At 36.6% G+C, this 22,527-nt stretch overlaps 3 protein-coding genes across 5 annotated transcripts; 2 read left to right on the plus strand and 1 right to left on the minus strand.

Annotated features, from left to right (window-relative positions):
• Positions 1 to 7,150: 7,150 nt before the first annotated feature.
• On the minus strand, positions 7,151 to 7,783 carry LOC110705826. The gene has a single exon (XM_021883759.1). It carries the CDS (start codon positions 7,781 to 7,783, stop codon positions 7,151 to 7,153), a length of 633 nt encoding a protein of 210 aa, XP_021739451.1.
• A 1,029-nt stretch (positions 7,784 to 8,812) lies between these two features.
• LOC110705453 (histone deacetylase 2-like) lies at positions 8,813 to 15,392 on the plus strand. The gene is made up of 13 exons (XM_021883332.1): positions 8,813 to 9,487; positions 9,609 to 9,664; positions 10,216 to 10,333; positions 10,613 to 10,675; positions 11,126 to 11,194; positions 11,273 to 11,439; positions 11,530 to 11,594; positions 11,671 to 11,717; positions 12,811 to 12,855; positions 12,946 to 12,996; positions 13,221 to 13,307; positions 14,508 to 14,595; positions 15,027 to 15,392. Exons 1-13 carry the CDS (start codon positions 9,404 to 9,406, stop codon positions 15,143 to 15,145), a joined length of 1,059 nt encoding a protein of 352 aa, XP_021739024.1. The 5' UTR covers positions 8,813 to 9,403; the 3' UTR covers positions 15,146 to 15,392.
• A 151-nt stretch (positions 15,393 to 15,543) lies between these two features.
• Positions 15,544 to 21,768, plus strand: LOC110705454 (histone deacetylase 2-like). Of its 3 annotated transcripts, XR_002508079.1 has the most exons (14): positions 15,558 to 15,875; positions 15,997 to 16,052; positions 16,571 to 16,688; positions 16,840 to 16,902; positions 17,405 to 17,473; positions 17,552 to 17,718; positions 17,808 to 17,872; positions 17,960 to 18,006; positions 18,823 to 18,867; positions 18,957 to 19,007; positions 19,271 to 19,357; positions 20,214 to 20,301; positions 21,147 to 21,287; positions 21,575 to 21,768. XR_002508079.1 is itself a non-coding variant. In XM_021883333.1 (13 exons), the coding sequence occupies exons 1-13, from the start codon at positions 15,792 to 15,794 to the stop codon at positions 20,869 to 20,871; spliced, it is 1,053 nt and encodes a 350-aa protein (XP_021739025.1). In that variant the 5' UTR covers positions 15,544 to 15,791; the 3' UTR covers positions 20,872 to 21,094. The 3 variants fall into 3 exon arrangements, 2 of the variants coding, with proteins under 2 accessions (XP_021739025.1, XP_021739027.1); XM_021883333.1 differs by lacking the exons at positions 21,147 to 21,287; positions 21,575 to 21,768 and adding an exon at positions 20,759 to 21,094 and having other exon boundaries at positions 15,544 to 15,875; XM_021883335.1 differs by lacking the exon at positions 21,575 to 21,768 and having other exon boundaries at positions 21,147 to 21,498.
• The last annotated feature ends 759 nt before the right edge of the window (positions 21,769 to 22,527 follow it).

Consider the following 22,527-nt stretch of genomic DNA (forward strand, 5'->3'; position numbering starts at 1 on the left):
TACTATGTCTTGTTCTACGGAAGCCTTTTCTTTGTTTTGATCTTTGGCTTTTGCTTTGCATCTCAATCTTGCAGCTTGTGCTTTGAAGCTTCTTGATTATTCTGTTGTTGTTAAGCTTTGTTCCTTCGTATTAGAGTTTGATTTCTGTCATATTAAGGCTCTTTATATGAGAGCCTCTGCGTATCAAGAATTAGGCAAGCTTCGACCCGCTAGAAAGGATCTGGTTAACGCTACTAAAAGTGATCCTAATAATTTAGAGGTGTTAACAAAATTACATTGTGTCGAGGGTTTGCTACTAGATGTGTCTTTGGTCGATCAAAAGCAAAAGGGTATGATGGTCCAGTCTGTTACCTAAGTTGAGTCGACTGTCCAAGTCCCCAATGACGATTGTGTTGTTAGTTGTCAAGTCATAGGGGGTTATTGTGTTGCGGATGTGGCTGTTCCGGTTGTTGATCTTCAGTGTAGCGTGTTAGGTTCAGCTGTTGTATCGAAGCCAATATTAGTGCCTAGTTCGCCCGGTGGTGATAGAGATTGTAATCTTCCACCAGAGAGTGTTGATATTAGTTGGTGATGACAACGATTACAAAGAGTGCTAATATGGAATGTGATTTCCAATTAGATTCAGTTGGTATTGACAGGAGTTGCAAGTCTTTACCACCTTTTCATCGGGAAGCTAAAGTCTCTCGTATGCTTGAGTTTGTTTCTCGAAATGGTTCGAGTTCATCCCTTCGGCTTTCCTCCTTAAATTTGCAGCAGGTTAAGCAAGGCAATGCCATTCAATTCTACCATTCTCAGTCCATGTCGTTAATGTCTATTCGGGTTTTCCCGAATCAAACTTCTATCCAGACAGAGGTCCCCCAAGATGTAACTTATAGGGAAGCAGCTAGAGACCTCTACTGCTACATCAGCTAAGTTTTCAGGTGGATTGGAGCAGCACGCGGTGTCCACTTCAGAGTTCCTGTCAACTCCCCTTTCATAGTCCACGTGTTATTTGGTTTTTCACTCATTTTCGGAGAAGGTTATCCCCTCTAATACGACTGAGGTCTCCCACAATGTGAAGTCCAGTGTAGCAATGTCCTCTACCTTTACTTCACTTCAGATTTCATGTGATGAGGAGCTGTAGAAGGTGCCCATAATAGAGTCTCAGCCGGTTCCCATTTTGCAACAGTCCTTAGGTGCTCCAGTGGCGCATTACAGTTTGGAGTGCATGACTGCCCTTTCTAGTTTGCATATGTTGATAGTCATATGGGAGGGATGAAACTTGAGTTTGTGGGAAAAACTTGTGATTCTAGGTTTCAATTTTCCACTTTGTATTCAAATGCCAAGGCTTCGGGTCAACCATTTCACATGTCTTTATTTCATCCTTGGTTCAGGAAAATGAGTTCTTCGGTGGATCGACCTCGATCAACAGTAGATTGTCAGGTGGTTCGTGTGGGTACCAATAGTAGAATAAAGTAAATGGGCAGCCCCAAATGGCAAGCGGTTATTGAATTTCACTTCCAAAAACCCCTTTAAAAAAAACTGAAACAAGTAAATGACAAGCGGTTTTGGGTGAACTGCTTGCGAAATTGTAAATGGCAAGCGGTTTTAACATTGAACCGCTTGCCATTTGTTAAAAAAAAACCCTAAATAATCTTTCTCTCCTCCTTCCCTTCATTTCTCACACTTTCTCTCCTCTTCCCCTCAGTTTTCACATCTATCTACTCTCACCCCTCCATTATCTCGCCCTCTCCTCCATCTCCATCTTTTTTCTCTTTCTTCTCTCATCTCCGTTCTCTGTCTCCTTCTCTTTCTCTCTCATATATTTATTTCCTTTCTCAGGCCTTGAAGTACCCTTGAAGTTCGGTGGTGGTGCGTACCCTTGAAGCACGACGACGACTAGTACCCTTGAAGCACGATGACAACCAGTACCCTTGAAGCATCGAGACAATCCAATTTTTCGAGTTTTCGAGTTTCTTTGGCCTCACCACGACGTACGACGAGTACCCTTGAAGTTCGGTGGTGGTGTGTGTGGGTTTTCGAGTTTCTTAGGCCTCACCTCACTAATTTTTATTAACAATAAAATATGTGGAATACCAAATTTTTTTTGCTATATAATTATTTTTAATAAATAATTATAGATATACCTATATGAAAATACTACCTCTTTTAGCATTTAGTTGCACCAAAGGAGAGATTGTTATATACTCCAGGGTGTACCGTACACTCTACTAACTCATGGTTAGTTTTTGCTATTCATTAGATAATTAAATGAAAAACAATCATCAAATGTGAACAAAATGCTTACAGGTGTGTACGGTGCACCCTGGTGTATATAATAAATTCCAGCAACAAAGGGGTATTATATGTGAGATTAAAAAATTCCTTTGTTGCAACTAAAAGTTTTTTTTTTTTTTTTTTTTTTTTGAAAACACGCAAACTTCATCAATTAATTAAGGGACAAAGTGTCCATAAGTACATACGGAGTAACAACTTGGGGACAGTGATTTTCCCAAGTTTGTTCAAAGCCAAATGGAACTAGTTTATCTAGATTATGAACAACGGTATTACCATCACGTTTCACGTGGGACCAATCGACAGACATGAAATTCGAACAAAGAGCAAAAATATCCCCAAGAACCCCATCAGCATCCATTGACAACGAGTCCTTTGAGAGCTTATCAATGACCAGTTTACAATCCGACTCCAGCAAAATCTCAGAGTAACCATACCTTTTCCCAATCTTCAGCGCAAAGAGCAAGGCCTTTGCCTCTGCAACCTCAGGAGACCAGAATGCGCGACAACGTCTCGTAGCAGCCACTAAGACTTGCCCTCATGGTTACGAGCAACTACCCCGAGGCCAACCCATCCTTCCTCTGCAAGGCACGCATCAGCATTTATTTTGACAATGCTAGCAGGGGGGCACACCATTTATTTGGGCTGGGAGGGGGTCGAAGACCAGCAGCCCCATAAATTCGAGTAGTATAGCTCCCCTGCTCCTCAACAAGCCTCGCAACTCTTCCAATGGTCACAGCATTCGGCGTGACTTTGTTTTGGAATACTTTAAGATTCCTATCACTCCATATACACCAAGCTAAAAACATACCTCGTTGGATAATCTTGGGATCCAAATTCTTCCAGCTAATAACAAGATCACACATGCTGTCAAACTCACCCCAATTCGCCATTTCAGAACACGAGCATTCTTCCCACAGGCTCTGCACACGACAGCAGTCCACAAAAGCGTGGCTGACTGATTCATTCTCATGAGTACACCAGGGGCAACGAGCATCAGTGGTTAAATGACGGAAGTATAACAAATTTTTCACAGGGAGAGTGTTTGAGCATCGCCTCCAGAAAAAATGCCGCACTTTAGGACTCACATTTGCCTTCCAAATTTCAATCCACGCTTGGTAAAAAAAAGAGTCAAGTCACACCCCTTCCTGAGTAGGTAAGCAGATTTTACCGAATACTCACCAGTTTTTGAATAAGCCCAGGTAATTTCATCCTCAAGTTCACGTTCAGGGAGAGGAATGGTCATAATACAATGCTTATCTCTCTCAATAAAATGCTCATCAAGGACATCGAACCTCCACTCCCTATTTTCCTGGTCAATCAGGTCGCTGACATTAGAGATAGCCACGGATTCTTCACTCAAAATGAAGCGTCCTTCCGCATCAGCTACCCACGGGTCAGACCACACATTAATGCTATTGCCATTACCCACTTTCCACAAGACCCCTTCCTTGATGATAGCTTTTGAAGCCCAGATACTACGCCAAGAGTAGCTCCCTGCCAAGCCAAGATAAGACTCTAGAAAATCAGAATGAGGGTAGTATTTTGCTTTAAAGACACGCCCTAAGAGAGATGAGGGAGCCTTCACGAGTCTCCAAGCTTGCCTTCCTAAAAGAGCATCATTGAAAACACTCAAATCGTGGAATCCCATACCACCAAGACACTTGAGGGTGCACATAGAGTCCCAATTCTTCCAATGTATTTTCCTACTCCCATCTTTCGAACCCCACCAAAATCGAGCCATAGCCAAGTGAATTCGTTGAATAACCGAAACAGGGAATTTGTACACACCCATTAAATAAGTCGGGATCGCTTGTATGACCGCTTTCAAGAGAATTTCTTTGCCCGCCCTCGATAGGAGCTTCTCCTTCCAACCTTGGACTTTCTTCCAAATTCTATCCAAAACCGCCTCAAAAATTGCTTTTTTCGAATGGCCAATGATGGTCGGGATGCCGAGATATTTCTCATGTCTATCAACCTGTCGCATATGTAAGATCTCCAACAAACCTTCTCTTCGCTCAACTGGAACACCTTTACTGAAAGAAACTTCCGACTTCTCATAATTAATTTTCTGTCCGGATGCAATTTCATACTGGTTGAGTATATCAACTACCATTTTGCATTCCTGTCGGTTGGCTCTAGCAAAGAGGAGACTATCATCGGCAAATAAAAGGTGAGAGACCTCTGGCCCATTACGACTAGCTTTAGCCCCATGAAGGCTACCCTCTCGAACTTTATTTTGCAACATACTAGAGAAAACATCAGTTACCAGAATAAACAAATAAGGGGAGAGAGGGTCCTCTTGTCGAAGGCCCCTAGTAGGGAAGATTGACCCACACACTCCTCCGTTTATCACGAAAGAGTATGATACAGAAGTCACACATTCCATCACCAAATTGATCCATCTTCCATCGAATCCCATTGTCAGGAGAAGCTTTTTCAGAAAACCCCATTCTACTCTGTCGTATGCCTTGCTCATGTCAAGTTTCATAGCTATTGTTCCCTTCTTACTCTTACTCCTATTCTTCATAGTGTGAAAAAATTCTAGCGCAATAAGAGCATTATCAGTAATAATGCGCCCCGGAACAAAAGCACTCCGATTTTCAGAAATAATATCAGGAAGAATATTTTTTAGTCTCATCACAATGCACTTAGACACCAGTTTATAAAGCACATTACAGAGGGCAATAGGGCGAAATTCAGCAGTAATAGTAGGGGACTCAACTTTCGGAATCAGGACAATATTAGTATTATTCACAGATTTTGGAGAGGAAAAACCATGTAAAATGATACTAACAAAGGAAGTCACTTCATTACCAATGATATGCCAGAATCGTTGATAGAACACCGCATGCATACCATCGGGACCAGGAGCTTTGCACGGGCTCATTTGCTTCAACGCTGCTAGAATTTCCTTCTTTGAAAAAGGCCTAGTGAGCTCTGAATTGATGGCCGGGGAGATGCACGGCTGGATGTTGTTGAGGGCCTCTTGAATATCAATATCGGAAGGGGAAGAAGAGGAAAATAATCCCTCAAAGTGTTTAGAGATTATTTCTTCAATTTTTTCTTCATCAGAAGACCAGACACCATGCTCATCAAAAATGCCTTTTATAAAAATTTTCTTTTTTCTTTGAGAAGCTTTATGGTGGAAGTACTTGGTGTTTTTGTCTCCATCTCTAACCTCCGAAACTCTACTGCGAATGTACCAATAAGCCTCCAATTTATCATTCAAGTCATCCAATTTCTTTTCAAGAGTTGCACATTCACGGATACTATCATCAGTGGGCCTCGGAAGTTGAGCCATGCGCAAGGAAAATTCAACATCATTTATTTATTTGTCAAGTTTGTGGAACTTGACTTCACTCCAAGAAGTGAGCCCACGAGCTACAGCAGCTATACGCTAAATGGTTGCACCCCCTGCCGAATTAAACCATGCATCCCTTACAGCTTCCTCGCACGATTCATCAAGGAGCCAGCCCGTTTCGAAACGGAAAGGCTTTGATTTCTTCTTTTTCTTTCTTCTACCCACTTCCTGCTTGAGTAATATGGCTGTATGATCTGACTTGTAACGAACAAGGTGCTCCACTTCAGCCTTTCGAAACCGATTCAACCATTGTCTCGAAGCTAAGAAGCGATCAAGGCGCTCCCTAACTCTAGTAGCCATTGAATTACCCCTTTCCCACGTATACCAACTCCCAACATAACCCAAATCCCGGAGCTCACAATCATCAACCATGCCACGAAAATTTTCTATCTCCCTCCTATTTCTATCCGCTCCACCCTCAATCTCTCCATAAGATAAAATCTCGTTAAAATCACCACCAAAAAGAATAGGAAGCGGAGACTCAGTATATAAGCGCCTAAGTAAGCTCCAGGTTTGGTGTTTTTCCTCCTCCTTAGGCCAGCCATAAACCCCAACAAATCTCCAAGATCCCTCCGAATTTGTAACATCACCACAAATGTGGTTTTGAGAAAAGGAAATCAAAGCAAAATTCACCTCCCTCCTCCAATATAAACACATACCCCCCGCCTTCCCTATGCTAGCAACACCAAAAGCATGCTCGAAGCCCAAACGATCCTTAAGCTTCTCCACCTCTAAATTATTTATCATCGTCTCCGATACAAAAATCATACCGGGGGTAAATTTGTTACTCCATCTGCGAAGCTGTCGAACTGACGAGGGATTACCCAAACCCCGGCAGTTCCAACAAATGACATTCATTGAGAGAGGCGGGGTTGGTCAGCACCAACCTCCGCCGCTAGATCAGTCTCCATGTTAGTATGTTCCTCCATCGCAACACCCACATCTAATTTGCCACGTTTACCAGAACCACCAGGAAGCTCTTCTAGGATCTCATCCTTTTCAAGAGGGCACTTTCGTGATGTTTGAGAGCAAGAGCTGACCTTCCCCCCAGAGAAGACACGACCCTTTTTCCTCCCACTTTGATTTTCATCAATTGTCACGCAGCCCACATTAAAAGGCTTAACAGGAGACTTAAAGAGATATCAACATTCCCATAATTCAGAGTTACAGGGGCGTCCTATTCTTTATTTAGAGCGTACTTTTTGTCAAAATTCAACACTGAAGAAGTAGGAGGGGTATCGTCTATAGCAGCATTGTCCAAGATCACAGGTGAGTTAGTTTGGGGCTGCATCGTGATGGCAGGCAACTCTTTACTCACCCGAGTCTCTTGGGCAGAAACATCAGAGGTCTTAGTGACAAAAACCAGACGCTTGGCAGCCAGCAGTGAGCCAATTTCCTCCTTCTCCTTCGAGATACCCTTCCTAGGGGTAGCTTTTAAATTCGTACTCCACCCCAACTTCTCTTGTTTGTCCTCCTCCGACACCACAAGGCAGTCACGTTCAGAGTGACCCATTATACCACAAGCAAAGCAAAAGAAGGGCAGACGTTCATAAGCAAAATCAACTCGAAGGTCAGTACCCTTCGATCATTAATTTTCTGGAATCGCCTCAATGGCCGAGTGACATCTAGCATTATTTTCACTCTACGAAAGCGACCAACCCCCAAAGAATCCTCCTCCAATTCAAGAATTTCACCCATCCCCTCCACAAGTTTCCTCACATGAGCATCAGTTCTACAATTGAAAGGAAGGTTTTTTATTCGAACCCAAAAAGGACTTTGATTAAGAATTACCTCATCCGGCTGTTCGTTTCCATCGATTTCTTTCAGCACTACGAGCATGTTGTCAAAGCACCACAGTCTCCCTTTTAGAACCTTCTCCAAGTCCTTCCAATGGAAAAATTGAAAAGCGTATAAATTAGGGCCAAGAACCCTAATAGCCACACCATTCGAAGGAGCCCAGTAATTCGTCATAGTATTCTTAAAGGCATCAACATTGTAAGATCTTCGTGTTAGGAGTTTACCAATAAGCATAAGAGATAGATTTTTCTCCTCATTGCTAGGGTTTATGTCACCAAAGTCAATTGCAGTATTCTCCTCTTCTGAAATTCGAAGGTTTGAGCACAGGGATGCAATATCATCATCCATTGAAACAGCGAGAAAGAGAGCGGGAGATTAGTCAAGAAATCACCGGAATCCGGTAGAGCCCTATCCGATGATAGAGAGAGCACTTTTTTTCGAGCGAGGGAACCCTTTCTTTTGAGGGAGTTAAGTTGCAACTAAAAGTTAGTGAGGGTAGTATATAATTAAAAATATTAATGATCAAATTTTAGATTAAAATCAAAGTGTTCTAGACATTATGAATGAATTTTATCAATCTTCTAATTAGATTATTAAATTATCAAAAACTGTAACACGCTCCATCGACCATCATTTTTGCTCATTCATTGTTATAGAATTAAGAAATACGAAGATTTTAAAAAGAATCCCAAATCATTGACATCACTAACGTGACCTTTACCTACTTAATGACTCGGATTCCTTCATTGAAATCATTCATTGCAATGAATATTTCTACAAACTTATACGGAGTACTAGTTAATCCTTTCCAATAATCGTTGCAATAATAATGAATTATAAGTTTGACTAGTGCAATGAATATTCTTATCTCAAACTTATACTTCACTGCAATGAATAATTGCAAGGATTGACTAGTGTTTTGGTGTAAAATCAATTTCCTAGGATGAGGTTCACTTCTATTATGAGCTCGCTATTTATGTATTCAAGCTTTATATTCACCTTTACTCTTACACCCACTCATTTATCCTCTAAATATTAAAGTCAATTACGGAATATAATTGAATAGAATAAAAATAAACAAAACAAAACAAAAACAGAGAGTACACATAAACTAATAAATTAACATGATTACTTCATATTTGATTAATTTGAATATCCACCTAAGATGTATTCTCATCCAAACAACCTACATGTCCATTAATTTTTGTAATAATAGCGCACATATTGATTATTTTGCTTAAAAAAAAATGTTCATTACTCTCAAACATGTGGAATATGGATGATAAGTTGATTAAAGTCTTGAAAGGAGGTATAAGAAACGTAAAATTACTTTATGTTTACATCATTACCTTTTATGGTAATTGGCTCACATTACCTGAAAAAAATTTAGCTCATAATACCTTCCGCTCTATAAATTAATATTATCTCTATATTCCCTAATATATATAGGAAAAACATATGTTCATTAATCATTAACATTGGAACAAAACATTCTCCAAGTTATTTAGCATTATTCCCATGTATCCTCAAAGTATCAAGTGTTCTTCAATTATTTATACAACAAATTTTCAATACCATTATAACTTTATAATTGACTAGCACAAAGGTTATTAATTAATCAAAATCATTACCATCGTTGTTTCAAAAAAAAAAAATATCATTACCATCCAATACTAAGACTTCTAGTTTCCACATCTCTCTACCACCTCCTCATCAGTATTTTTCAAAGAAAAGCCCAAAATTAAACGGCCCAAAACATAGTATCCTTGGCCCAATCTCTTGCTTAAAAGTTCAGGAAATATACACGTGTAATCTCAACCGTCAAATGTAAATAATAAAATAAAAATATACGCTGATAAATTCTCCGTTTGCCGGCGGTTGAAGTAAGTCGTTCACCATTACAGAGTGGCTCAGACAATACAACTTCCACTTCATATCTCCTCAATTTTCTCTCTCTTCCGTACAAAAATGGCGACTTCTTCTTCACCTGAAAATATTCGCCGAACTCGAATTCTTTCTAGTAAGCTCTACTTCGATGTTCCTCCTTCTAAGGTAATTTGAATTACTTTTGAATTTTAATTTCATTTTTCATGTTAACTTTCTTCCGAATTTGAATGTGAATTTTGATTTTGATGACATTGTTTTGTAAAATTTTTTGATTTGGATTTTTTAGGTGCCAGTGATTTATTCATCGGTTTATAATATTGCTTTCTTTGGAATTGAAAAATTGTAAGTGCTTTTTCTTTTGAAAATATTATGAATTACAATAAGAGTATAAGTTGATAAGCATATTATAATGTTATTATTTGATTATTTTGGTTTGAGTTTAGAATGTGTTTTCTGTTGTGTGTTTTAGTATTTAAACAGTGATAGAATGATTGCTGGCTGATTTTGTTATTATTTCGAGTTCGTTAAAAAAATTAATTCTCATCTATTCTATTTAGTTACAGCCGGTTTGGTAGGCGGTAATAAATGGTGATAATGACGATAATTTACATATCTGTTTTACTCCATTGTGAACTGAATTTGAGTAGAAAATATTGTCAAATAACAATAGTAAAAAAATTAAAGTTGTATTATGAAAATAATGTAAAGGGTTTACTTAGCTGCAATTATTAATACTAGTGCTAGATTATCCAGAGGTCCAGAAAAATGATGGATGCATAAATCCATGATGACAAATGTTGAAGCTGTCTAGATTGTCTGATCAATTGTTGACGTCGATGCCTTATAAGTCTGATGCACATCTCTGTAATTACTTATCATTTGATAAACAATAGGCATCCGTTTGATTCTTCAAAATGGGGACGCATATGCCAGTTCCTTGTTTCAGAAGGTGTACTGGACAAAAAATGTATCACTGAGCCTGAAGAAGCTTCTAAAGAGGACCTGTTAGTGGTAGTTGCACTCATTTCCCAGTTGTTGTGTATAATTTTTATTATCTTTCTCTCATCGCCTGCAATTAAGATATCAAAAATGGGGATTTTATTTCTTCTTATACTGGTTGAATATCAGCCTACCAAGAGATGAAACTTCCATTCTCGACTCTTGATTTTCATGTCAATATCAAGAATTGGAGTTTCCTTCTCTTCTTGATATATCTAGCAGTTGTTGGTTCATTGCGTCTTGCTTATTTTTTTATTTTTATTTTTTATTGGGGACTTTGTGTGTTTGCAGGTGCATTCAGAGAAATATCTGGATAGTCTTCAAAACAGCTTGACTGTTGCTAAAATTATGGAGGTATATCAATATATGAGTCACATTATTTGGGTTTTAGGAAAAAGAGCCATATTAATAACGGAGTAGGTTGTTTCCTAGTTCCGAGACCCTTGTTTTATCAATTGCTTTTAAATGTCCTTTGCCTTTCTTTGACAAATCCATTGCCCTTAGGTAATTGATGGAAAGCTGTTTTTTTTTTTTTTTTTTTTTTTTTTTTTTTTTTTTTTTGCTTGGTATTCTATTGAAGCCTATTTATGGGATCTGGAAGGATTTCTTGTTCATTTGTTGCTGACTTCCTGAAAGCTTACTCCTTATTTCTCTACACAAGTTACTCAAACTATCCTTTTATCTTAAGGCATAGGAATTTATTGTAATGTGCATGTTTCTAAGAATAAGCAAGTAAGGTAGATAGCTGAAGTTATGTTACCTATGTATGGCCTAACTCTCTCTTCACTATAATTTTATTTACAGGTTCCACCAGTTGCAATGTTGCCCAACTGTATCGTACAGCGGAAAGCTCTATATCCATTTCGGAAACAGGCATATAATCATGTTACAACTAATTTTCTTTCTTATACTCCATCATCAAGTTTAATTATTTAATAATCATGGTTGTAGGTAGGGGGATCTGTTCTGGCTGCAAAGCTTGCAAAAGAGCGAGGGTGGGCCATTAATGTTGGTGGAGGTTTCCATCATTGTTCTGCAGATAAGGGAGGTGGTTTTTGTGCTTATGCTGACATCTCCATCTGCATTCACTTTGCTTTTGTTCAGTTAAAAGTATCAAGGTATTGGTGATAGGGTTTTCAAACATCTTGATCTGAATTTATTTTTTCATGATTTTTATATTATAATTTCTGGTGGTTTGGAATTGGCAGGGTTATGATAATTGATCTTGATGCACATCAAGGGAATGGTCATGAAATAGATTTTGCTAAAGATAGTACGATCTCTTGTCTTCCTTGATTGTTTGATTGCTCAGAATTTAATGCAAATCCTTATATTTTCTTTCTCTGCAGAAAGAGTATATATACTTGATGTGTACAATTCTGAGATATATCCTGGTGTAAGTTACCCTGCTGCTACCAGAACTTTTGGATTTTTTCGCTTGTTAGAATTATGAAGTTGAATCTTTTGAGTTCTGTTCAACTTTGTTTGGAAATTGAACTTTGATCATCATACTTGGGCATTGTTGCTTATAGAAGGGGGTAAAAGGAAGACTCTTTATTGAATTAAGTAATAAACTAATGATAAAGCCCTAAAGAGACCATGGCCCTATTTTCTTTGCGGAAGATCCTTCAAGACTTTTTATGTGAACTGTTTGATGTACTCTTGTCTATTAAAGTAGTAGATAGCAAACACGCTCAATGACTAGTACATTGCCTGTAGAACACTTCTCAACGGATATTCAATGTGCCTTAAGAAACAATGGAAGTTAGACTAAATACCCATCACAATTGTTGTAGTGACAACTCTGACAAGTGACAAGCCCCATTGGCACACAAAGATGCAAGGCACATCAAAATTAGTTAGTGACTTGTACTTGGGTAACGTGTACGCAGTGTAGTCAATAGAAATTGCAAGGAACACAACAGCCTTGTATCTTTCAACTTTTTAAAAAAAAAAAATAATTCCATGTCAACTAAGCTTAGAAGCGGACTAATGGTTCAATTGGCAATTAGAAATAAGTGCAGGTGAGTTAAGATCATGTAAGTTTGGGTCAGATTAGTTCAGGGGTGTTAAGATAAAAGAACATAATCGAAATGGAAAATGGTTTGCCTGGGAGAGAGGTGAATATGGAAGAACGGAGCAGGGATAATGAACAATATCCATAGTGTATATAATTTGAAATTTATATTGATGTGCATGTGCTTGTTAAGGACTTTAAATTTGCAGTCAAGCTTCTTTGGTGGTTTCATATCTGTAGCAAACAGGTTGGTTTGCAAATGCTTAGTGGCTACATGCTAATTCCTTGGTTACATAATTCTCTTTGAGGCATGCAAGTGAAAGTTTATTGTGTTGATGCTAAAATCAAATACATGAATGAATCGAGAAAATATAGGAATTATAGAGTGAACCTTATTGTGTTTCTTGCCTGAGTCATTTCTATTCTCCATTTCCTTAGGTTTGTGATGATGTTTCTGTGGTATATGCTGCAGGATTATAATGCCAGGAGGTTTATCAATCAGAAAGTTGAAGTTTTAGTAAGCCATCAGTTAAAAAGATAGAAAGCTTGATCATTTTAAGCTGTCTCTGTGTTAACAGAATAAGCAATTGTTTTATTTGTTTTACAGAGTGGGACCACAACAGATGTATACTTGAAGACAGTGGATGATGCACTCGAGGTATGCAACATTTTAGATGTGCCACTATCTACTGCATGAGCTACCTTTCTGGTCTTTTTTCTTTTGATTGTACATATTTGCAGAACAATCTACATATTTCAATGTAATAAATACAGAAATGTTTTATAGAAACTTCAAAAGCCTTTTGCCATTCACTCTTTGTTAGAGATCTTTACAATTATGTTGTGGAGTACAAACCTGATCCCTTTGTACATTTATGACAGGTTGCTAGACGAAGTTTTGATCCTGAGTTGGTGGTATACAATGCTGGAACCGACATCCTGGATGGAGATCCACTGGGCCGTTTAATGGTAAGATTAAAACATTTAAATTATTTCCTGTTCTCAACTTGTATACTTAATTAGTACGTTGCCTCTTCTGCACCTGGTATTTGTAACTTTTTCCTTTATCGCTTTCATTGTTGTTATAGTTCTTGGCGCTTGTCACTAAAATTGGATGGCTGGAGATGAATTCTGACTTAGACTGTTTTGAGTGGATTCAGCTTCATTTGAACATAGAAGAATGCTAACCCTGAATGTTAGCAAGTATAGTAAATATTGCATACCTCGACTTAAAATGGTAATAAGGTTACATCACTTACATGTAGGGCTAGCAATGACAAGCCAGAAGAACTATACTGTGTATAATAATGCTCTACAATTCTAATTGGGGTCCGTTCCCTTCTTCGGAATTAAGGCTTCGAATTTCCGATTGTTGTTACAAGTCTAACTGGGTATACTGTGGTGGACTGTGCTCAATAGAAAAGTAAATTATCCATTGCTTTAAGGTTTTATTGTCAGAAATGAGAGTCATCATATGTTTCCATGTTTATCCAGCATTCTAAATATGTATAGCAAGGATGGCCAAGTAATTGACTTTGCCACAGATGTCTTAGCTGAATGCTAGCTTAATTATATGAATAATTGTAAGTTTCTTGTTGTCTGACAGTAGAATGGTTTATGGATTATAAGCAATAACTAAACTCTAGCTTAATTATATGAATAAATCAATAACTTGACTCATATTACTCACAACTTCACAAGATATAAGCAATGAAATTTCTTTAGTCATAATGTCATACCCATATTCTCTATTGGAGTTTATTCCCCCATAATAACTAAAATCTAGAGAATCCTACTAGCAACAGCCAGCTTTTTTGAAAACACAATGATCATAGAGATAATTAATCCAAATACAGAGAGGTGAAGGGGGCTTGAAAAGAATTAAAGACCAAGTGTCTCTTTCGACGGGATAGTTTGCACATTAGTCACTGTGGACCTGCTGCTCTTGGGTTTTTTTGGGTTTATGTTTGGTATTTATTTCTGGCTTCTGAGTTTACTTATTGGTGGTTTAAATGCCGAACTGGGCTGTTGATTTAATAAAAATCTCGTGTGTTGGGGCATTTAGGCGCAAATGCATTTAGTTTTGCAGTGCTATTAGTGTTGAAGTGGATCTGTTTGATGTTGTAAGTTGATAAAGCTTACTCATGGAATTCTATTTCTTGTTTCCAGATTAGCCCTGATGGTGTAATCGAGAGGGATGAGAAGGTGTTTACATTCGCTCGTGAGAAGGGCATCCCTATATTAATGCTTACATCAGGTTCTATTCTGTCATTACCTTAACTGAGCCATCAATTCTGTAAAAAATTTCAATGCTCTCTGCAACAAATTGGCTGTGTTTCACAAATATAGTTATCGAATTAAGCTGAATAACTGCAAGTTCATATCAAGGACCTTTAACAAAGTTGATTCCATAAGTTGATTTTCTTTTGCTTCTCTATATGGCTTGATTATGCGTTGGTGGTATACTTGACCTAATCCTAACAACTAGTTTTCCCCTTTCCCATACGCACACGCACACGCACTCACACCCAACAACCAACACCACCTCTGGCTGGGATTTTTACTACAACATGTCAGTTGGCCTGGCTCAAAAGGGGATCATTGTTCCCCTGGACCCAAATTTAGATCTATTATGGTACATCGCTGCACAATCATGAATTTTGATTGGTATCCCATCTTTTGTTTCAGGCGGTTATATGAAGTCAAGTGCTAGAGTGATTGCAGATTCGATTATCAATCTCTCCAGGAAACAATTGATAGATATGTCAGGCACCCAAGGCACTGCAGGAACTGGAGGTCAAATATGAACCTCTGTGAACAAAATACGGAAAGATTATAGCGTGTTATAGCAAAAGAAACCCCTTTTGTAAATTATATGGAAAGAAAATAGTGTGATTTACTCCGTACCATATTGTTGTATCCTATACGAAGTACAAGGTATTATGTAAATTCAGAAATTTAACCTGTTGTTATTCAAACACTGATATAGGTCAAATTTCGTGATTTCATGGGTTAATTCATCATATATCTATATATCGATACAAATTTGTTTTTTTTTTTTTTTTTTTACTTCGTATATGTGCTAGTAGAACTTCCTTAATTGCGATTAGCTCAGCTCGAGCGTGTGTATTTCTAATAAGCCTAGCTTGAACAAGTTAATACTCGGCTCGTTGACACCCCTATCGCCATCTATTACTAACTGCATTAATTACAGGAGGTTGTCAGTGTTGTCACCTTCGACGCACAGATTTCTAATATTGTGCTGAAGAGCAACCTACATTAAATAAGTTAGTTTTGGAACGACACGTATAAACTCAACCGTCAACTAAAAAATCTGTTGCTTATAAATTCTCGTTTACCGGCGGTAAAATATAGTCGTCCACCATAACAGAGTGGCTCAGACACTGCAACTTTCATTTTCTCTCTCCTCAATTTTCTGTCTTCTGTACAAAAATGGCAGCTTCTTCTTCACCTGAAGATCTTCGCCGAAGTCGAATTCTCTCTAGTAAGCTCTACTTTGATGTTCCTCCTTCCAAGGTATCTTATATTATTTGTGTAAAATTTTAGTTTTCATGATCAATTTCTTTTAATTTAGAGTTGAATATTATTATAATTTGATTTTAGTTCTGAATTTTGATTTTGATGGGTTTATTTATAGGTTCCGCTGATTTATTCATCTGATTATAATATTTCTTTCCTTGGAATGGAAAAATTGTAAGTGCTTTACTAAAAAATTTAGCTGCTTCAATTTTTTTATAGTGATGATATTGCTTTAGTGTATAGTATATTAGTATGTGCTTCAAATTTATAATTAAAAATTTAAAATTAATTGTATGCTTTTGAAATCGTGGTGCTCTTAGTCCCCAATATTATACAGGTTGAGGTTTATTTATAAATTACACTTGCTGAAGTTTGATTTAGTGATACGCCAAATTTCCCTCAAACAGTCCTTGGACCACTGGCTTATTTTTTGTAGATTCGCCCTCGATATCATGTTAGGATTCTTATGTGCTCATATATGCTCCAGACCACTTTTAGTTGATGGGTGCATACATCTGTGAAGTTTCTCAATTCATTAAGATACATGTTGAGATTGTTAATGACCGATGAGTTGGCTGATCAATCGTGGGCATATAAGTTTTTTGTATCTCTATATAACGAGAAAATTGTTCAAGTTTATAAGTCTGATTTACAAAAATTTGTATAACTACTTCTTGTATGATTAAAAATAGGCATCCGTTTGATTCTTCAAAATGGGGTCGTATATGCCAATTCCTTGCTTCAGAAGGTGTGCTGGACAAAAGTTGTATCATTGAGCCAGAAGAAGCTTCGAAAGAGGACCTCTTAGTGGTAGTTTGAAACTTGTTTCCTAGCTGTTCTCTATAAGTTTTAATTCTCTCTCTCTTTCATTGCTCAATTTTGCAATGTTCTGATCCAGCAGGCAGCTGTTGGTCCATTGCCTCTTGCATAATTTCTAATCGGGGACTTAATGTGTTTACAGGTACATCCAGACAAGTACCTGGATAGTCTTCAAAGCAGTTCAACTGTTGCTAAAATTCTAGTGGTATATATACAAGTCACTGTAATTGGATTTTGGATATTAGGACATTTAGGAGAAAGAACTATATGAATTTACTTTTGTTCAAAAGGCGAGAACTCTGCTTTTTGAATTGTTGTTAAACATTCTCATATTCAATTATACATCATGGGAATTTGGATGATAATGTCTTGGTTTGGTACAGAAGCTGATTTAGCTGGATGGGTGTTTTTGTTCTTTTGTAGATGATTTGCTGATAGTTTAATCTTTTTTTCTCTAAGCTAGTTACATAATCATCTATTCATCTCTATTTTAGCTAGGCAGCATGTGTTTTGCTATGATAACCCAAGGTAGGTATGCAATGGCCAGATGAATGTCATTTATGTTGTTGTGGAAGTAGATTGCTGAGTACAATACTTTGGTTTTGTGGTTCTGTTCCGATTATTGCCCTGAATGAGTATAATTCTATTTCAAATACCGAGGTTATGTATAATTTAACTTTCTTTTTACATCATTATTTTATTTACAGGTTCCACCGGTTGCAATGTTGCCCAACTGTATCATACAGCGTAAAATTCTTTATCCATTCCGGAAACAGGCATGACAACCATAAGTACGATTAGTTTTCTTTTTGTACTCCATCATCAAGTTGAGCCTTTTATAATCATGCTTGTAGGTAGGGGGATCTGTTCTGGCTGCAAAGCTTGCAAAGGAACGAGGATGGGCCATTAATGTTGGTGGAGGTTTCCATCATTGTTCTGCAGATGAAGGAGGTGGATTTTGTGCTTATGCTGACATCTCTCTGTGCATTCACTTTGCTTTTGTTCGGTTAAATATTTCAAGGTATTGGCCGTTATAAAAATGAGTACTTTTGCTGATAACACCTTCAAACGACTTGTTTCGAGTTTAATCTCTTTTGTAACATTCGTCAGGGTTATGATTATTGATCTCGATGCACATCAAGGAAATGGTCACGAAGTAGATTTTTCTAACGACAGTATGATTCTTGTCTTCCTGGCTATCATGTTATTAACTTATTACTTTTAGATAATTTCTTATATGTAGTACTTTCTTTTATTTGCAGAAAGAGTATACATACTTGATATGTACAATTCTGAAGTATATCCATTAGTAAGTTACACTGCTGGTACCAGATCTTTGATGTTTTCTTTTAACAAAATAAACTGTGTAGTCTTCCATCCCACCGTGCTTATATTTTTAACCTTGGTTGTCATATATAGGCATTATTGGTGATAAAATTGGGCAGTCCCTTGCTAGCCCTGTATACAATGAATTCAAGAGAGAATATAAGGGATTATAACTTTTATTTTTTCCATATGAGGAAGATTCAAGATTGAAGACTTGACCAGTGAACTATTTGCAATTTTGCAAAAAAATAACTTGTCTATCAAAGATATAAATTTCGTTGAGGGCTTATAGATTCAGATATGGTCTAATAATTCATATCAGTAAAAGTACAGATATAGTCCAATAAGTCCAGCTGAGTGAGCTGACAATTAAATATACGTGCAGATAAGGTCTAATGTGATTATATAAGTTCGGTTCAAATAAGTTCAGGGATTCTAACCAAAATGATAAGACTTATCAGGGGAGAAGAGGGTGAAATTGGGTGAGAAAGCAGTTGGGACTTGAGATAATGAACAAAACTCGTTTTTTGAGTAAAGTGTAGTTTTAAATTGATGCGCTTTCTGTGGATTAGAAATCAAGATTCTTGTGTGGTTCACCAATGTCTTTAGACATCTTATTTGTAAATGGGTTAGATCACATGTGCATTAGTGTCTACCAGTTGAATCCTAGCTTCAGCAATTATCTCTGAGGCATGCAAATGAAGGTTAAATTTGTTCATGCTAAGATTAAATCAGCAGCCTATTTTTCTGTTCACTTGATTATGATTTATTTGACATTTTTTGCTGAATTTTGCTTCAGGATTTAGTTTCCAGGAGGTACATCAATCAGAATATTGAAATTCCAGTAAGCCATCAGTTTAATAGGCAGAAAGCTTCTTGTTATAAGCTATCCTTACGATTACAAAGCTTAGATTATTTTTGTTTGTTTTACAGAGTGGGACCATAACAGATGTTTACTTGAAGAAATTGGATGAGGCACTTGAGGTATGTAACGTCTCATCCATGCCAACATCCACTGCCTACCCCTATGTTTTTTTGTTTTGTTTTTTTTTTTTTCCCCGCCTGTTTAAGCTGATTCATTTGAAAGGTTGCACATGTTTGCAGGATAAGCCACATGTTAATGTATTAAATTTTGCAATTTTCAAGTTTGTTACCATTCTATCTAATTTAGTGATCCTCATAAGGATGTGCTAGAGTAGTGGAGATCTAACTTGATCCCTAAAGTTTTGTACATTAATCTGTGACAGGTTGCTAAACAAAAATTCGATCCTGAGTTGGTGGTATACAATGCTGGAACCGACATTCTAGATAGAGATCCGCTGGGATGTCTAAAGGTGAGAACCTTGCCTTTTTCTGTACCTGATGATCATTTGTTGTTGTTGGTCATTCTATACTAATTATTCGTCTAAAAGTCTATCTGCAAATGTTGGACGACTGGAGATGATATATTGTTAGATTGTTTAGAGTGGATTTTGCTAAACCCTACATCTTCTGTTGGAATCTAGAAAAATGCTGACCATTGTACAGATACAATCAACATTATTTACTTGGACTTAATACGCTAACCTGATGAATCATGGTGTGCTGGGGTGGAACATGCAAAACACAAAAGGATTTTGAATCATCAGTGCAAGGTTCATATGTCTAAAATTACAGTCAACATCTCTTTCCATAATTATCCAACCTAGCTTCTTAATATTTGTATTAAGGATGGACTTTAAACACTGTACTTTACCACAGATTTCCCTTCCTAACTTTAACCCTCTAAATTGGTGTACACAGTCAACATCTCAAACAAACCCTAGGTGTTAGCAGTTAGCTTATCTTAAATTGGTATACACAGATTAATGTATGGGTTTCTTGTTTTCTGTCAGTTGAGAGGGTTGATGGATTATCTATCAGCAACCCTCTCAAATTACTCAAGCTACCTCATATCGTGTAGTTTGTGCATTAGTCACAGTAAAGGATTTGCAGCTTGGTTCTTCTTGGTGTATGTCTAGTATTCCTGGCATGTCAGTTGATTTGTGTACTGTTATTCCAATCAATTCTGCAATGTACTTAATTTGTTGTAAACATTGTACATTGGGGCAAGTTCAATGCGTTTATATTTTACAAAACATTTGTTGCGTATTTGGATTAGTTTGAGGTTGTTAATTATTAAGTCTTGTGGTTTCCATCTCTTGTTTCCAGATCAGTCCCGAAGGTATAATTAAGAGAGATGAGAAGGTGTTTGCTTTTGCTCGTGAGAAAGGCATTCCTATACTAATGCTTACATCAGGTTCTATTCTGTCTTTTTGCAATTTGTTTAAATCTGCATATATCCTTGGCAACCCTAGGTTATTCCAGTATATGTAACTATATTTGAAGGAATAACTGAAATTTCATGTCATGAACTTGAACCAAAGTCTAGTCTTCAAAAGGTTTATTTCTTTTGCCTCTCTATGTGTCTGAAATTGTGCGTGGATGGTGTACGTGATTGAGTTTATCACTCAATCCATTACAAGCTATCCCCTTTGCCACTTTAGCTTGCACTTGCACACATACACGCACACGTACTCAACAGTCAACACCATCCGTGGTCGGGAAATTAATCGCATCGAGTCAATTGGCCTGGCTCAACAGGGCAATATTTTCCCTTGGATCGACCTGAACCCAATGTAGGTTTCCACTAAGGGACACAGCTCACAAGGAGTCACAACTATGATCTTTATTTAAGTTCACATCTTTGGTTTCAGGTGGTTATATGAAATCCAGTGCTAGGGTGATTGCGGATTCAATTATCAATCTATTTAGCAAACAATTGATACATATGTCAGGCACCCAAGGCATTGCAGAAACTGGAAGTTAAATCTATCTTTATTCACACATATATTAATGTATATTTACACATATATTAATGCATGTTCATTCACATATCATAAAATGTTCAAAAATCATCACATGTTGTTCATTCATTGTAGAAAATGTATTATTAATTTATTACTTTACCGTGTGTTCATTTACGAATTTGTTATTGTTATTCCTTCGTAAATGTTTAATTTTGAATTCTTACATGTACTTTTGTTTGGAATTTGTTCATGGTTGTTATTTTTTTTTTGAAAAACGTGATATCTTATTGTACAGGATAATCAAGCAAGGAAGTTGAATGCGGCAAATATATTATGCTCTTCGAATATATTTTTCATGGAAAACACACAAATTTCATATGATTAGAGGTGCAACAAAGAGGATATATCTATATAGACACTTTATTATATCAAACTAGTGAGTAGCCAACGCCCAGAATACTACTTTTTAATACTTGTGCAACTGTTAATTTTTAAAAGCATTTAATAGTATGTATGTCGTACATATTTTCAATTCTTTTATAGTATAATATTATTTAGTATGCAACACTAAAGCATAATTGACTATTAGCCTAGCTTGTTAAATAATAACCTTGCTTTCCCCATAATAATAATTGAGCCTAGCTTGTTAAATAATAATTGGCTAAAGCATAATTGGCTATTAGCCTAGCTTGTTATTCTTTTATAGTATAATATTATTTTCAGGTGTTCGAACCTTCTCAGAGTTAGTGATGTGGCGTAGTGAGGGCGTCTACGTGGCATAGAGACGTTTTTAGAAACGTTTTTTAATAGATTAGTATAGATGTAACAAGTAATAATGTTCATTTAACAAGACACATATGCACATTTAGGATTGAATGATTCACTCTCATGTTTATGAAGCAATTACATGAAATAGAATAGAAATGTGTTATTATTGTAATTATATTAAATTTATTTTATATTGGAGACTATTTTTAAACAACATTTTATTTAAATAAATAGTTATTAAATGTATGTATTTGCATACAACTTATTATATTACTTACACATATTTCTTGAAATGAATATTTGATGATGTAAAAAAGAACATATGTTGAAACATTTTTTTTTTTTTTAAAAAAAAGTTTGATGATGTAATACTTGTTATAATAAAAATGATTTGAGTGCAGGGAACCTTATAAATAAATTTGTTCTTACTCCCAAGCATTTTGTAGTTGGTGGGGCTGAAACTCGTGACTTCAAAATCACAAAGTGATTTCCCCACCAACTCCACCAAACTTTGTTTGGTATCTAGAAATATCAATTGGTATTAATAAAATATATAAGTATATTTTTTCAACGTATTTATACCTCTAAGGTATTATTTTACTTAACATCCATGATCCATCAATTCATTCAATTGTATTAAAAAAAAAATTCAAACCCACAAATCTAACATCCTTATACGCCACAGGTTATTCCACAATATAGAAGACGGCAAGAGGAAGCATTCCCGTAAAATATCATTAAGTGATCTGAATAATATATTTAAGATCATTATATTAAGACACTATGTATTATTTAGTGAATATAGTTATGGTAGTACATTTATCTTTTAGAAAGATTGTTTACTATCTTATGTTGGTAGGTTTTGTATAAATACTCTACCTATTGATGAATAATAATTAAGTAATATA

This window comes from Chenopodium quinoa, unplaced genomic scaffold, assembly GCF_001683475.1.
Source record: "Chenopodium quinoa cultivar QQ74 unplaced genomic scaffold, ASM168347v1, whole genome shotgun sequence".
Lineage (NCBI taxonomy): Eukaryota > Viridiplantae > Streptophyta > Magnoliopsida > Caryophyllales > Amaranthaceae > Chenopodium > Chenopodium quinoa.